The 15841-nt window shown below is 34.8% G+C and overlaps 1 protein-coding gene across 10 annotated transcripts in view; it reads right to left on the bottom strand.

The window, feature by feature from the left end:
* Positions 1-8681: 8681 nt before the first annotated feature.
* Nek1 (NIMA related kinase 1) overlaps positions 8682-15841 on the bottom strand; it is a 149127-nt gene continuing 141967 nt past the window's right edge. For 9 of the 10 annotated variants that reach the window (XM_010629848.3, XM_010629847.3, XM_010629846.3 and 6 more), the window contains 4 exons: positions 15424-15632; positions 14453-14583; positions 14151-14283; positions 8683-9849 (listed from right to left, as the gene is read on the bottom strand). In XM_010629848.3, the coding sequence (XP_010628150.1) occupies positions 9836-9849; positions 14151-14283; positions 14453-14583; positions 15424-15632 (487 nt within the window). In that variant the 3' untranslated portion in view covers positions 8683-9835. Of the gene's footprint in view, positions 9850-14150; positions 14284-14452; positions 14584-15423; positions 15633-15841 lie in introns of all 10 variants that reach the window. The other variant, XM_010629850.3, reaches the window with a different exon arrangement.

Here is a 15841-nt window from a genome sequence, read left to right as displayed (position 1 = left end):
GCACCATTTATTAAAGAGGCTACCTTCCCTCCAGCATATGTGCTTGGCCACTTTGTCAAAGATTAGATAGCTAAATGTGGCTGGGGGTGTTTCTACTTCCTCTATCCCATTCCATTGAACCATGTGTCTATTTTTGTGCCAGTACCATGATGTTTTTATAACTGTAGCTTTGTAATATAAATTGAAATCTGGGATTGTGATGTCTCCTGCTTTGCTCTTATTTCTCCAGATTGCTTTTGCTATTCTAGTCTCTTCTGGTTCCATATGAATTTTAGGATTATTTTCTCTAGTTCTGTGAGAAGTGCTTTTGGTATTTTGATGGGGTCTGTGCTAAATATACTATCATTTTTGGAAGTTGGCCATTTTGACTTTATTGGTTCCACCTATCCAGGAACAGGAAGAAATTATAAAAATTAAAGCCAAAAAATGAAATTAGGAGTAAAAAAATATAAAAAAATCAATAAAATGAAAAGCTGGTTATTTGAAAGAACAAAGTAGACAAACCCTAGCTAATCTTATCAAAAAAGGTAAAAGACCCAAATGAATACAAAATGAAAAAGGTGCAATCACCACAGAAACTGCCAAAATTCAGAAGATTATTAGCAATTAGTTTGAAAACCTGTACCCCAATAAATTAGAGAATTCACAAGAATAGATTCCTAGGTACATATGAGTTACCAAAAGTGAGCCAAAAACATAAAAAAAACCTGAATAATTCAGTAAGAGGCAATAAAATTAAAGCAGATGCAAACAAACAAACAAGAACATACCAACAAAAACCAAGGTCCTGATGAATTCACTGCTGAATTTTACAAGAACTTCAGGGAAGATGTAATGCCAACACTCCTCAAACTCTTTAATAAAATTAATAAAGTTTTAAAATTAAGATAAATAGTTGAGCTTTTTTGGATACTATGGATGCATCTGGTGTTCGTGGTTCTAGGCCAGAATGTAGTTAAAATAAACTTTAAATAAATTAGACAACCAGAAGTACACATTCCACCACCGTGACCTGTAACTATTATTTTTAATTTATGTCAAGCAGGAAAGAGCTGAGATGGACAATATATTTTCTAAGGATACATATGAATAAATATATTAATTCTCTTGGTGCTTTACATCTTAGTATGTTAGCTGTCTCTGTGACAAAATACCTGAGGTAACTAACATTAAGGAAGATTTACTTTGGCTCACGGTTTCAGATTGCAGTTGGCCAAAGGGGAAGCATATACACAGTAGAAAGCATGTGGTGAAACAAAGCGGCTCAGTTCATGGTAGTTAGGGAGGGGGAGAGGAGAGAAGGGGGTTAGGATGGAGGGAAGAAAGATGGAGAGAGAAGAGTAAGAGGGAGGAATGCTGGACGGGAGGAGAGGAAAGTAAGGAGGACAGAAGGGAAAGAGTAGGGGGAGGCAGAAGGAAGGAAGGAGGGGAGAGAGAAAAAAGAGGAATGAGGAGGAAGACAGGAAGAGGAGGAAAGGAAAAGGCAAGGAGAAGGTAAGGGAAGAGAGGAGAGGGAGGCTAGGCTTCTAATATCCCTTTTAAGGGCTCACCCTCAATGACCTAATTTCCTGTCCATTCCACTAGGCCCCACCTCTTAAAGGTTCCACCATCTCCCAGAGCTCCACAGGCTGGTAACCAAGCCTTTACCAATGGAGTCTTCAGGGGGACAGTTAAGATCCGAACTACAACAAGGGGGGACTACTGTAGTATCATTTCATGAGCTTGACATTCATCATCTTTAAGGCTAAATTTAAAGATTTTGCCCATTTTCATACTGGGTTGTTTGACTTGTTATATGTGTTCTTTACATATTGTACATATTTTTTCAGATATGTTTTATAGACATTTCCCAGGATGTGCATTTTCATTTTTTAAAAAGTACCTTTTATACTTCTTGGTATTGAGGAATTACAGATTGAACACAGAGCCTACACACTAAGGTACATCTCCAGTCCATTTTAAATATTTTTCTTTTGAGTTGCCTAGGCTAGCTCAAATTTGTGATCTTCCTGCCTCAGCTTCCCAGAGTGCTGAGATTACAGGCATGCACCACTATACCTAGCTAAACAGCATCTTTTGAAAAGTTGTAATTATAGAAAATCAAATTACTTTTCAAAATTTTTTATTTTGCAGTTTTTCATTGTTTAAGGAACTTTTGCCAAGCCTTTAAAGATAACTAAGATTTCTCCTATGTTTTCTTGGAAATAAGTATTTTTGCATTTACAAATAGGGCAAATATGGTCACTTAGATCTTTAACTTCTCTTTAACTTCTTAACTTCTCTTTGCAATTTTCAGTATACCAGTTTTACATATATTTTGTCAAACTCATCCCTAAGTATTTCGTATTTTGATGTTATAAATTACATTTATAAAATTTGAATTTCTCATTGATAGCATATAGAAATTGACTTTTAACACTGGCTTTGTAGCCTGCAATCATACTTCTTTTTATAGTTCTTAGCACATTTGGGTAAATTCCTTAGGATTTCCTGCATCATAACTACCAAGTCATTAGTGAACAAAGTGGCTTCTTTTCAAACTGCAGTCATTGAGTTAATCATTATTTTTTTATCATTTCAATGGTGAGAATCCCCAGTTCGAAGTAGAATGCAAGTGGTACAAACAGAAATCTTTGCTTTTTCCACTTGGAGAGAAAACTTTGCTTTCACCCATAAGCATGTCAGTTGTAGGTATGTTAGTTTATCTTTTAGGTGACATTTATCAGATTGAAGCATTTCCCTTCTATTCCACTGCAGAGATTTTATGAAAAATGGAAGTTGGATTTATCAAATGCCTTTTTCTGTTGCAGGAGCTTTCTTTTCTAGTCTGTTAATACAATGAATTACATTAGATGCTTTTCAGATATTAAACTCATCTTGCATTCCTGTCATATATTCCACTTGAATTGGATGCACTATTCTTTTTATGTATTGAAAAACTGTTTTCATCAATCTGTGTGAGGTATACGAGTCTGTAGTTGTTGGTTTTTTAAAAAATTATTTTTATTTTGTTTGCTTTAGCTTTGGAAACAGGTAATGTTATGCTGTTAAAACAGGAGTTAAAATGTTCCTGGCAGTCTGTTCCCTAGTTCTATCTCAGTAGACTATTGGTACTATTTCTTCCAGAAATGTTTGATGGAATTCATCAATGAAACCATCTGGGCCCAAAGATTTCTTTGCAGAAAGTTTTAAACTGAAATTCTATTTTATAACTATATATAAGACTAGTCTAATTTTGTATTCTTGGGTGAGCTCTTTGTGGTGTTATGGATTAAATGTTTGTGACCCTCCCAAAACTCATATTGAAGCCCTAATACCCAGTGTGGCTCCATTTGGAGGTGGGGGTTCTAAGGAGGTGGTTAAAGTTAAGTGAGATCATAATAGTGTGTTTTTGTTTGTTTTTTGAGACAGGGTCTCGCTTTGTGGTTCAGGCTGGCCCTTAACTCAGTATGTAGCCCAGACTAGCCTGAAACTCGCAGAGATCCTCTTGCCTCTGCCTCCCCAGTTGCTGGGATTATAGGTGTGCACCACCACGCATGGCCCAAGAGTGGGGTCTTGATCCTACAGGATAGTGTATTCTTATAAGAAGGGATATCAGAGAGTATACTTCCACCTCCTCTAGCATCACTGAGGAAAAACCAGGTGGGAACATAGTATGAATGTCATTGACAAGCCAGGAAGAGCGCCCACACCAGCAACCAGATCACCACAACCTTGATCTTGGACTTCTGCCCTCTAGAATGACTAGAAAACTGATTTCTGTCATTTACATCACTGGATCCATGATGAGTTGTTATGGCAGCATAATACAGGTAGTTTTTTTGCTGAAGAAAAACATTTTTACTCATTTTCAACTATATTGGCATTAATTACTCATATTATTGTCCATTTAATGTCTCAGATCTATAATGATTTACCATCATTCTTGTAATTTCTGATTTCTCTTAACTTTATTTTTTACTATAGCTAGAGATTTGTTTTTTTGATTTGTTAAAAGTACTAGTTTTGGCTTCTCTGACTTTTGTGTGCATGTCACTGGTTTCTCTGACTTTAACAATCATTTCTTTTCAGAAAAGCCTATTTTGGATTTTTCTTTTCTTCTGTTTTTTATGGTAAAAACTGAAGTTATTGAACTGTATTTTTAATAGTCTGTTTAATGTAAAACATTTCACTTTCACCTGTCTTTTAGAAACATCCAAAGCTGGGCATGGTGGCACATGCTTCTACTCTCAGCACTAGTGGGGAGGCTGAAGAAAGAGAAACGGGAGTTTGAGCCATCGACATAGTGAACTCAGTGTCAGTACTTCACCTCAAAAAAGATGCATCCCACAAATACAAAGGTGACATTTTAACTTTCATTCAAAATATTTCTGATTTTGGCTGTAAGTTCTCTTTTGGCCGATAGGTCATTTACAAGTATATTTGATTTCCAAGTATCTAGAGAGATTTTTCCAGAAACGTTAAAAATGGATTTTAAAATTCAACTCCATTGTGTTCAAAAAACATACTTTGTATGAACTAATTTAAAATTTGTCCATACAATGTTTAGGTCCAAAATATGGTCTGTCTTGGTAAATGTACACTGCCCTACAGATTCTGGATGTTTTCACCTTTCTAAATTCTAATTTCTGTCTCCTTAATTTAGGAAAGCCCCTGGCTTTGTTCTGATCCATCCTCTCCACTCCACATCATGCTGTTCCTGGCTGTAAACTTGAGGAGTTAGAGCCCATTTTGCTTTTTTTCCTTCTTTGGTGGCACTGGCCTTTTGTCTAGTGTTTCAGTCAGAATCCAGTTTTTTGCATAATTAAAAAATACTTTTGTTACATATGTGGTTTGAGTGTCCCCAAAGGTTCATGTGTTGGGTGCTTGGTAGTGGTTAGATGGCGTGGACCCACCGAGGGCCCTCAGAGGGATTAAAGGAAAGTTCCCGAGAAGTTTATTACAGAAGCTTGAGCCTGAGAAATGCTTTGTGGGGTTTCAGCCTTCAAAAATATGAGCTAAACAAATCTCTTTTCTTTATCAGGTCTCTGCCTCGAGTGTTTCACTATAGTAACAAAAAGAGAACTAATACAGTATTAATTCTGGAATGAGATTTTTTTTTAATGTGCATTAAAAGTATCACGAGTTTGTGTGTGTGTGTGTGTGTGTGTGTGTGTGTGTGTGTGTGTTTTATGAGATAGGGTTTTGCTATGTAGTTCAGGCTGGCCTCAAACTCACTTTGTAGTCCAGGTTAGCCTTGAACTCAGTGATCCTCTTGCCCCTACCTGCAGAGTGCTGGAATTGCAGGTGTGCGTCACCATGCCCAGCACATGTTTTTTGTTTTAATCTTTGGCTTTTCTCTCTCTTTTTTTAAATAGTTTCAGTTGAAGGAGACTAGGTATATTTCTTTTACTTAATCCTGGTTGAAATTACTGGCCTTGTTTAACCCATGGATTGATGTTTTATAGTAGTTCTGAAGAACTCTAGAACTCTCAGCCTTTATCTGTTTAATAAATTACTTTACCTCATTCTTTTCTCTGGGCACCAATCAAAGACATGTTAGGCATTCTCTTTGAATTGATGTTTCTTCTGCATTTTTTCCATCTTTATTCTCTGTCACATTATAAATAATATGTTCCAATTTCAAGATTATCTTTCCTGCCATGTAATTTGGGGGCAATCATGCCCACTTTTTCAATTTTGATTATTGTATATGAATTCTATTTGGCTCTTTAAATGTACATCATTGTTAATATTTTCTTTCCTTATAGTATTTTCCAGTTTATTTTGCTTAGTATCTAAAGCCCGTGAAGATCCTAACCCTGCTACTTACTAGTTGTTCTATCTTGATTTGTTGTGTACTGTTTTATCTTTGCTACCACATTAGCCACAGCACATGAAAATTTACCTACAGTGCTTTATAAGCCACAAAAAAAGTGTGCCTTCACATGTGTAAATACCGAATAATTTCCCTGGTGTGAATAATCTGCAACAATGCATAAGATTCTAATAAGATTACTGACATTTAGAAATGGGAAGAAAGGAGCTAAAGGTGTAGGGAAGGTGGGATGGGTAGGGGAAGATTAAAAGGGAAAAGAAAAAAATGTGGGAGAATGAAAAGATGAAAATAAAGTGTTTGTAGATGGGGAGGGGAGGAGGGGGTGAAGGGAGGGCAGAGGTAAGGGGAAAAAATGAGAACCAAGACTTGTCATGTAGAGGTACAAGATCCCAACAATGAATGTAACTGTACCGTATCCCTAAAATGTACCAATAAACTCAATTAAAGAAAAAAAAAGTGTGCCTTCCTGCTGAGAAGCACTGGATTGGCTTCTGTTAGGTTCCAGGGGTTACTGCTAGTTAGGGATCACCTTACATTGTTAGAATCTAATGTTCCTTGGCTACTCAAGACTGTGGTGCTCAAGGCTCAAATGTTTTTTGTTTTTTGTTTTTTTTTTTTTGGTACCAGGGATCGAACTTGGGTCCTTGAGTGCTTGCGAGGCAGGAGAGGAACCACTGAGCTAAATCCCCAGCCCTAGGCTCAAATGTTTTTGAAGGTTGGTCTGTGTTTACAATTTTGATTTTTTTGGTGTGTCTTATTTTCTTCTTATATCCCCTAAATCTGGGACTGGGCTTAGTTTTAGTTCTCCTTTATACCTTTTTGAAGAGTTTCCTACAAGATTCTCTAACTTAAATGGCCCGTGGTCTAGCCTCCTACCCTCTTTGTCCTATGAGCTCACCAAAGTATTGCATGTTCTTTCAAGTCAGAAGTGGCTTTACTGTATTTAATATTCCATATACCTCTCTGGTTTGAGGCTTTCTTTGAGCTTTGTTCTTATAATTTATCATCTTTTTACCTGTGTTTTTTAGATTTGTACACACAAACACACACACACACACACACACACACAGTCTTAAAAAAGCTCCATCCAGTGATAAGGGCCAAAATGTGTGTTAACTTTTAAGGAAAAAAACTTAATTTTACTATTTAAAAGCTGCTGGGCATGGTGGTGCATGTCTGCAATCCCAGTACTCAGGAGGCTGAGCCAGAAGGATCACTGTGAATTTAGGGCCAGCCTGGTCTACACAACAAGATCTTGTCTCAAAAAATGAAACAAAACAAAAAATAAAAACAACATCTCCCCTAAACAACAACAACAAAACATCCAAAAAGCAAAAACAAAATAAAGTCTAAAAATCTGTTTTCAAAAAGAAGCAGCACAATATATTATGTACAGGTACAAATTCCTTGTGATGAATGTTATCATTATGTATATTTAAAATGTAGTGATAAAATTTTTTTTAAAAATCTGTTTTTGGTAGAAAAGTTACTACGCTATTCCCAGAAACAGGAAATATCTGTAAAAATTATTAAGCATTAATGTTAAAAGTATTTTTCCCAATCAAATTTATTCTTGTGAAAGTTAATGACTGTGTCAACTTGAGTAAAAAACTCCCAGCTGATTGGCTCAGCACAGTTCTGGTTGTGTATGGATGACGGACTTTCTGAAGAGAGAAGACCCACACTGGTGTGGGTGACACCAACCAATATGCTTCTAGCCTGGATGGAATGAAAAGGGAAAGAAGGAAGTCTTGCTTCTGTTTCCTTGAAGGAGCTCCAGTCTTCACCATCAAATTCACAGGTTTGTCTCCAGGCTTCCAGCACAGACTCTCCAGCCTTGCAACACAGACTATTCCACCTTCTAGCATAGGCTCACAGGCTTCCCAATATCGACCCCAGTGGGACTCTGCAGTGACCTCCAGGTTTCACACAATTGACTGGGTTATTTGCTGCAGATGCCCCTTTTGTATTCTCCCACACCTGACTCTGCAGGCAGCTATTGTAAGCATAACATAAACATAAACAGAATCTGTCAAAAAATTTATACACACTTCAGGAAAAGAAAAACTTGTATTAATATACACTAGACACTGACTCCCAGCAAATTAACTGATTTGTCACATGCACATTAGCATTTTCATTTCTCCATAAATTTAATATTGAAATACTTATACAAGTTCTTTTCCTGAAGTGTATATATGGTTTCTTGTGGACTCATTTATATGATCAGCTATATCCAATTTTATTTATATATATATAATTCAAATTTATAAAAGACAAATTTCAAAAGAATGTGCAACTAAAAGCCCAATTTAAGACCTGGGAACTGGCCTAACCTTTCCCTTTTAAGTAAGTGACAATTTCATGTTATAACGCAATGTTCTTGCCCGTTAAATGGAGATAAGACTAAAGTATCCTGATAATTCCTTTTTAGAGCTGACATTCTATGAACTACAGATGCACCTACATTTTACAACCGATACCCACAATACACTTTACTGAACAATGACAGTTCTCTTGCCATTGGCACAACCTTTCCATAACACCCTTCCAGAGCCTTTCACTCCCCATAGACTAGAGATGGCACAAATCCTATTTGTCTTCCCTATTTCTGTATATATGACGTCTTTTAAAATATTGGAAAAACAGCTCATTTTTCTGTGTTATACCACTATTTGCTTTTCTAATAGTTTAAAAATTAACAAATGCCTCCAATCATTCTCACCTTTCAGGATTGCAGAGAATCAAAGTATACAATTCAAATGTTCCTCCTTTTAAAAAAGGTGATCATCAGGGGCAGAATCATCTTACTGAGAAAAGTGCTAATAAATAAAGACAAGCAATGATTTACTTTAGGTAGATAATAAAAATTTAATAGTAATATAAAATAAACATAAAAATCAACTGTTTAGTTTTGGATGTTAGAAAATAATATACATAATAAATTCAACATAGTACTGATAGTTGTGCAAGACAAAGTTTTATTTTTCAAGTTTTAGACTATGCCAATCAGGCTGCTCAGAGGCTCAAAAATTCTGCTGTTATCCCTAAAAACTTCCAGACAGTAGGCATCTCTAATGAAACCATGTAATACTTGGAATAGTGTAATTGAAGCTGTGTGACCAGCACCTCAATAACCTAAGTAAATCCTCTCATAATGAAAATAAAAAAGCAAACATTTACACACATTAGTTACCAAAACCGTCACTGTCAAAATAAAAATGATTCTTTTTCTTTCTTAACCTCCTATTGCCACTGAAGCACATGGATGACAGGAAGTAAAAAACCAAAGGATTACTTTATACTATATGCTAGGTCAGTGTTAAACTTCACAGCTTAATTTTTAAGACATAATATTTCTGGTCCTTAAAAGAAGTAGAAGTAACCAACTTCTTAAATATTAGGAAATATAATTTTGTGAATCACTCATAATCATATCTTTCAATGATTTCTAAAACTGTTTCTACACAACTAGTTTAAGAGACACACTGGTTGAAAAATAACTTGAGAATATAAACTTCAAAGCTAAAAATTCCACTTCAAAATGTAAAGATTTAAATAGAGCCCTTGACAAGGTTACCTAGTGCAGAATTGCTGGCCAGGATGAAAACAAGCACTGTGGGAGGGGGGCATGCTTAACTACTTAAATGAAAAACCACAGGCAGGTCTCTCATGACAGAGATAACTTCTTCAACCTAAGTCAAAGCTACTTTATTGCATGGTAAATCTTCAAAAATCATTAAGTCCAATTCAGGGTCAATGCTGCTTATGCTTTGGTTGGTGATTTGATCAAATATATATTCTATAGTATTTAACTGTAAAATTCAACAAACAAAATAGATAAAATGCCAGAATCTTAACTGAGAAACCATGTTTTTCCATCTTTATCAACTAATAAGCACGCCCATCTTAAATCTAGTTTCTTATAATCTCTGTATTTCCAACTGAAGCTTATTATTCTGATCAGCCAAATTCCAACGCTTTCATTTTGCTGAGGATTAAAGAAAGTCCTGAGGATTATTCATCATTATCTGTAGAAATAGAACAAAATTAATTTATTTTATTTCAAATTCAATTGTATCTGCTTAGTAAAAAAATTCTTTTACATACTAAAGAAAAAGTATTAATGCAGTTTTAGATGCAGTATTCATTATAATAGTACATACTGATAAGATATTCATACAATGTAAGAAAGAATAATGTGGGAAGCAAAAATCATTAGAGGATAACCAAAGCTAATAATTACATATAAATCTTTCAAAATTTCTTTTCAAAAATTATACCAAAATATAATTTTGAGACATGTGTTTTTCCATTTAAAATATATTATGGGGGCCGGGGATTTAGCTCAGTGGTTCCACCACCTGCCTTACAAGCACAAGGACCTGAGTTCAATCCCCGGTAGCCGACCCCCAAAATATATATATATATGTTGTGAATGGAAAGAAGGACAAGAGCAAGCAAAATGATAAAGGAAGATTAAAAATGTTAATGGTTGGATTCGCATAGTAGGTATAGGTGATCTCTGTGAAGCTTTCAACTTTTCCATATGGAAAATAGAAACCATGGATATATTCCACATCAATTTCAATATCTGTATATTGTTATGGTATAATGTAATTAACTGTTCGTATTTACATGTTTTGGCCTTCTTTCCCTCTTGTCGCTTTCCTTCTGTCTCTTCCTCTCTCCCTTTCTTTTTTCCACTTCCTTCTACCTTTCCTCTTTTCTTCTTCTTCCCTCTCTCTCTTCCTTCCTCTTTCTCCTCCCCTCCCCTTTTCTTCCCTTGTCTCCTTTTCTTTCCCTCCCTCCATTCCTTCCTTCCTTTTGGATCAAACCCAGGTTGTTACACATGCTGGGCAAATGCTCTACTATTGAGCCACATTCCAAAGTCAGGAGGCTGAAATTAATGTGTATTCATTCTTCTTATGGTTTTCCACTTTTATTAAATATTTATACAGTGAGACAAAATTGTCTTTAAACATTAAATAAGTGGTATCATATACTTTTTGACTATTGAATAGATAGAAATTATTATTATTATGAGTAGTAGTGGTAGTAGTAGTAGTAGTAGTAGTAGTAGTACCAGTAGTAGTAGTAGTAGTAGCAGTACCAGTGATCAAACTCAGGACCTTGTGCTGGCGAGACAGGCACAGCGCTATTAAGTTAAATTCCTGGCCTGATAGAAAGTATTTAATTGCTGTATAGAATTATTTTAACTACTGTGTAGAATCATTACATAAGCATAGCACAACGTCTCATCTGAAATGAATGTGCAAGGAAGGTACATGTTTACTTTTAAGAATCTATGAGTTTGGCTGCTAGTGCTACTATTCTATGTGGCTTATGTGTACTTAGTATCTCCATCAGTTTACCACTGACCACTGTTAAACTCCTCTCCTTGTGCAGGTACCTATTAAGAATAGTACTAGTTCTATTTGACTTCTGACATTGGAGAGTACCTCACCATGGACTAATCGGTATTAGCTTTATTAAAAGGTACAGTTACTGATACGTGTACCAAACCCCACTGTTAACAATATCAAGGAAATTAATTAGACTTTTTCAGGACTCAATTTCCAGTGAAATAACAACAGAAAGGTGCTAACTGATCTTTTTAACACACCCCTTAATGACTCAATGCTACTTTTGAGTCAGCTAGAAAAAATTTTGTACTGTCTCCCATTTTTGCTCTCCCATCCAATACAGAGAATAAAAGTATGTAATCATTCACATGGTTTTATTATCTCCAAATATAGGCTAAAAGACAAGTGTCTATAAGATTGCCAAAATACTGGTCAGATTATAGACTGATTTATATTCCAAATCCAGTCATTGTCTATCCTTTACCTATCTAATAATTAACCATACAAAATAGTAAGCTATTTGAATATTTGAATAATGCAATATACATTTTACAACTTGTTTATATAGTAGCTATATTTTAAGTTATAACTTTATATGAGCTGTTTTTTTGTTTTTGTTTTTGTTTTTTTGTTTTTTGAGACAGGGTCTCACTACATAGATGGGACTGACCTGGAACTCACTAGGTAGCCCAGCCCGGTCTCAAACTCATAGTGATCTTCCTGCCTCAGCCTCCCGAGTGATGGGATTATGGGCTTGCACCACCACGCTCAGCCTAAGAATTTTTTTTTAATGTTTACCAGAGATTTTTGGTTTTTTTTAAAAAAATAGCTATTTGGTTTTAACTGCTTTATATTCTTTTTTTCTAGGCTAAAGAAATTGCTGCCAGGCTCTATGCTACAGAACTTTGGAGTCTTTACTTCCTGACTGTATGCTAGGGAAAATCTGATAGTGCTTCTTGAGGGATTGATTAGCCTGGCCTGATTCTTGGCTTTTGTGGGATGGGGAGACCTTCTATGTAGGCACAGATCCCCACCTAAGAGGGAGAGCAAAATAAAAGCTCTCTAGATACATGACATGCAAAGCTGAGGCCTGAGCATACTGCTGCTGATTAGTGTGAAAAGCTCCATGGAAAACACTGGAGAACCGCCTGAAGGGTGGACAGTATGGACACAAACACAACTAGGATGATGTTTACTTGGAATCACTCTCAGGCCTCATGCCAGTAATTTACACTATGACATATTATGAGAAATTATGAGAAAAGGACTCATGAAATCCAAATACTGTAAGAATTACTGAGGATATTTTTCATTGTAGTACTGTTTTTAGAAGATGGAGCCTAAGATCTTAATAAAATCAGAAATCCATAAATTCTAGATAATGCTTGCCTGGGATGTCACTCAGCATGACAGCCCTAGGTTCAATGCCAAGCACCACACACATAGACACAAAATAGAATTTTATTTTGATGATATTTTACTATTCAGAAAAATAAAACATCTGTATTATAATGGTAATTCACAACTGACAGAAATTTCCAAAGACTAACACTTGAGTTTGTACTGGGGTGGATCTTTGGATTCTTGTTCCTGGAAAAACTTTTTCTCCTTAAGTAATCCATATGTTATTCAAAATGACAAACACTGTATGACAGTTGCTTCTTTTTAAGCATCATGGGAAGTTTTTACATTGGTTTCAATACCAAAATTATCTGTCCTCTGAGTAACTAATATGACTTGTCCCATGAACACTGTGACTCATTTAATTACTTAAGTTTCTTGCTTTGCTAGAAAGATCAAAATCTAATTTGTGCTTTGTCTTTAAAGAATGCAGAGAATTTTGGAATATGTACTTTGTATTCTGACTTCATTCTTGGCTTCATATTATATTGCTTGCACTCATTTGCCAGATATGCTGATTTTTTTTCCAAATGCTTTTTAAAATTTAATTTTATCTTTTATGAATTTTATGAAAATTTATATAGCCAAAATTCAACATCAACTTCAAAACCATCAGTTTTAGTCTATGCATAAACTGTTAAAGTGATTTTTTGGAAAATATTTAAAAAATAAATTCTTGTTCAAAACTGTTAGGTGTATACAAGTTATGTATCACATCCTTGATAAGAATGATTTTGATTTCTACAGCTATCTGGTTAGGAGGCTTTAAATTTCTTTTATTTATTTATTTATTTCATTAAGTTTATTGGTACTTTCTAAGTATACATTACAGTTACATTCATCATTGGGATCGTGTACCTTTACATGATGTATCTTGGTTTTTATTCTTTCCCTATACTCCTGCCCTCCCTTCACCCTCTCCACCCCCCCATTTACAAAGACTTTGTTTCCATTTTTTCTTTTTCTCATATTTTTTCTTTTCCCTTCTTTCCTTTCCCCTACCCGTCCCACTTCCCCTACTCCTTTAGCCCTTTTCTTCCTATTTCGCATTATCAATTATACAACTTGACCCTTATTTACACTTTTTTTCACACCAGAGAAACTACTTGGTATTTACAAATGTGAAGAGTATGTCCTCAATGTGCATTCACTTAGCTATAAAGTTTCTCATTCTTTATGACTCAGTAGTACTCCATTTTATAGAAAAACCACATCTTTATCCAGTCTCCAACTGATGGGCAATTGGGCTGTTTCCAAGTTTTAGCTATTATAAACTGTGCCACTATAAACATGGGTGCACATATATCACTGTGGTATGATTCTTTTATAAATTTCTTTTATTTAAAGGCTACTTACTTTTATAATTAAAAGATATTAATCAAAGTCAGTAAAAGTGTATGAAACATCAGTAAAAATACATGGCAGTTAATTTTATAATTGTTTAAAAAGCAGTATGTATTCTAATGTTGATTTCAGCAAAATGCATGTGATATAAGGTCATCAATTTACATGTCATCTTTTTCTCATATTTATTTAAAATACAAAGACATGTAAGAAAATCTTACCTTCTTGATAGGCTCCATCTGCCATTACTAAATGAAGAATCTTGGCATAAAGATGTTGATGTTCATTTCCCAAAATATTTTGAACTACTGCTGAACAAATCTCAATATTTTCATCTTCATCTTCATGAATAGCCTACAAATTTCCAAATACAAATTAACATTTCAATACTAACTTTCTCTGATTGGAGACTTTACTTATTATATATTTATGATAAATCTAATGACCAATAAAGATCATTAATGCATCGCTATTATTCAAACATAGCATATTTCAAAAGTATTTCAGTTGACATTTTACTTACTTTTATTTTCTCATAAACCTCAAAAAACTTTTCAAAGCCTATTTCTTGCTCCAGGTGAAGTCTCAGTTCCTCTAAATGGTTGAAGACACTATCATATTCACATTCACTAGTAGCCTCACCATCACTGTTATCTAAAAAATAAAACTAAATATATTTTATGCTTATAAAAATAATACATTCTTACCCTAGACTAAAATTCTATAATATGTGGATAATGTTACTGAAGTAGACTACTTTACACTTCTAATATGAACAGTTGTCACTCGATGTAAACAGTGAATCAGGTTAAAAAAAATTTCTAGCCATTGCCACCAACCTAAAAAAAATCCCAGAAGCATCATTTAATTTAGTTAAAAAAAGGGGAAAAAATATATTCCATGCTCTACATTGAATCAGTCAGTTCTAAAAACTGTGTTTTAAAAGTTGATAACACAGATCATAACATAACAAAGCATGCAAAAAGCAGATGTCCTAAGACACACAACATAACATTTTGGGAAAACATTAGGAAATTATACATACCCTATACTTTTGCTACGTACATACCAAATATATTTTGAAAAAAATTACTGAAGAATCTTTTTTCACATTAGTTCTTCATCCCAAATAGTTACTGAAATGCATGAACTTTATATGCATGTTAAAGGTAATGCTATGAACAAAGAATGGTTTCAAAACTAAACAAGAAAAGTGTTAAAAATTAAGTTATCCTTATTAATGGAGCAATAACCCAAGAAATAGAGAACAAGGAACAATAAAAATCCATCAAAAGTCATTGCCATAATTTAATGGGAAAGAAGTGGATTAGCTCCATACACACATTTGTGTGAAAAAGAAAAAAGGCAGGGGCACAAAACCATGCTTCAGTATTAAAGCTGAATATGGCTCTTATCAGATATGAGAAAAATACACTGTACCTGAAATGTTTACACACACTGAAAAAGAAAAAGGCCCACAACATGACCATGCACCTGAGTGCCATTCTTCGTTCAGGGCACTTTCGCTGCTGGGATTGTCCTCTTCATCTGCCAGGTCCGTGCCATTTGCAGTCTGCTCTACATCACTGCTCTTTAGGGCTGACTCTTCCTCCTCACTGTATTCTTCACCAGGCTGCTCCCTCAGTAACTGCTCCATCGAGGCCCGAAGCTCTTGTAAATCTGTGTCAGCTTCTTCAAACACACTGAAATTTAGAAAATTAAACATTACTGCAATGTTACTGATTTTGAAATGTTACTTTAACTCAATATGTACATGCTTCTTTGTATTTATTTATTTATTTATTTATTTTTCAGCTTTAATTGAGTTTATTGGTACATTTTAGGGATACAGTACAGTTACATTCATTGTTGGGATCTTGTAACTTTACATGACAAGTCTTGATTCTCATTT

Source organism: Fukomys damarensis, unplaced genomic scaffold (genome assembly GCF_012274545.1).
Source record: "Fukomys damarensis isolate Sample0158 unplaced genomic scaffold, DMR_v1.0_HiC HiC_scaffold_18, whole genome shotgun sequence".
Classification (NCBI taxonomy): Eukaryota; Metazoa; Chordata; class Mammalia; order Rodentia; family Bathyergidae; genus Fukomys; species Fukomys damarensis.
This window is presented reverse-complemented; position numbering and strand designations above follow the sequence as displayed.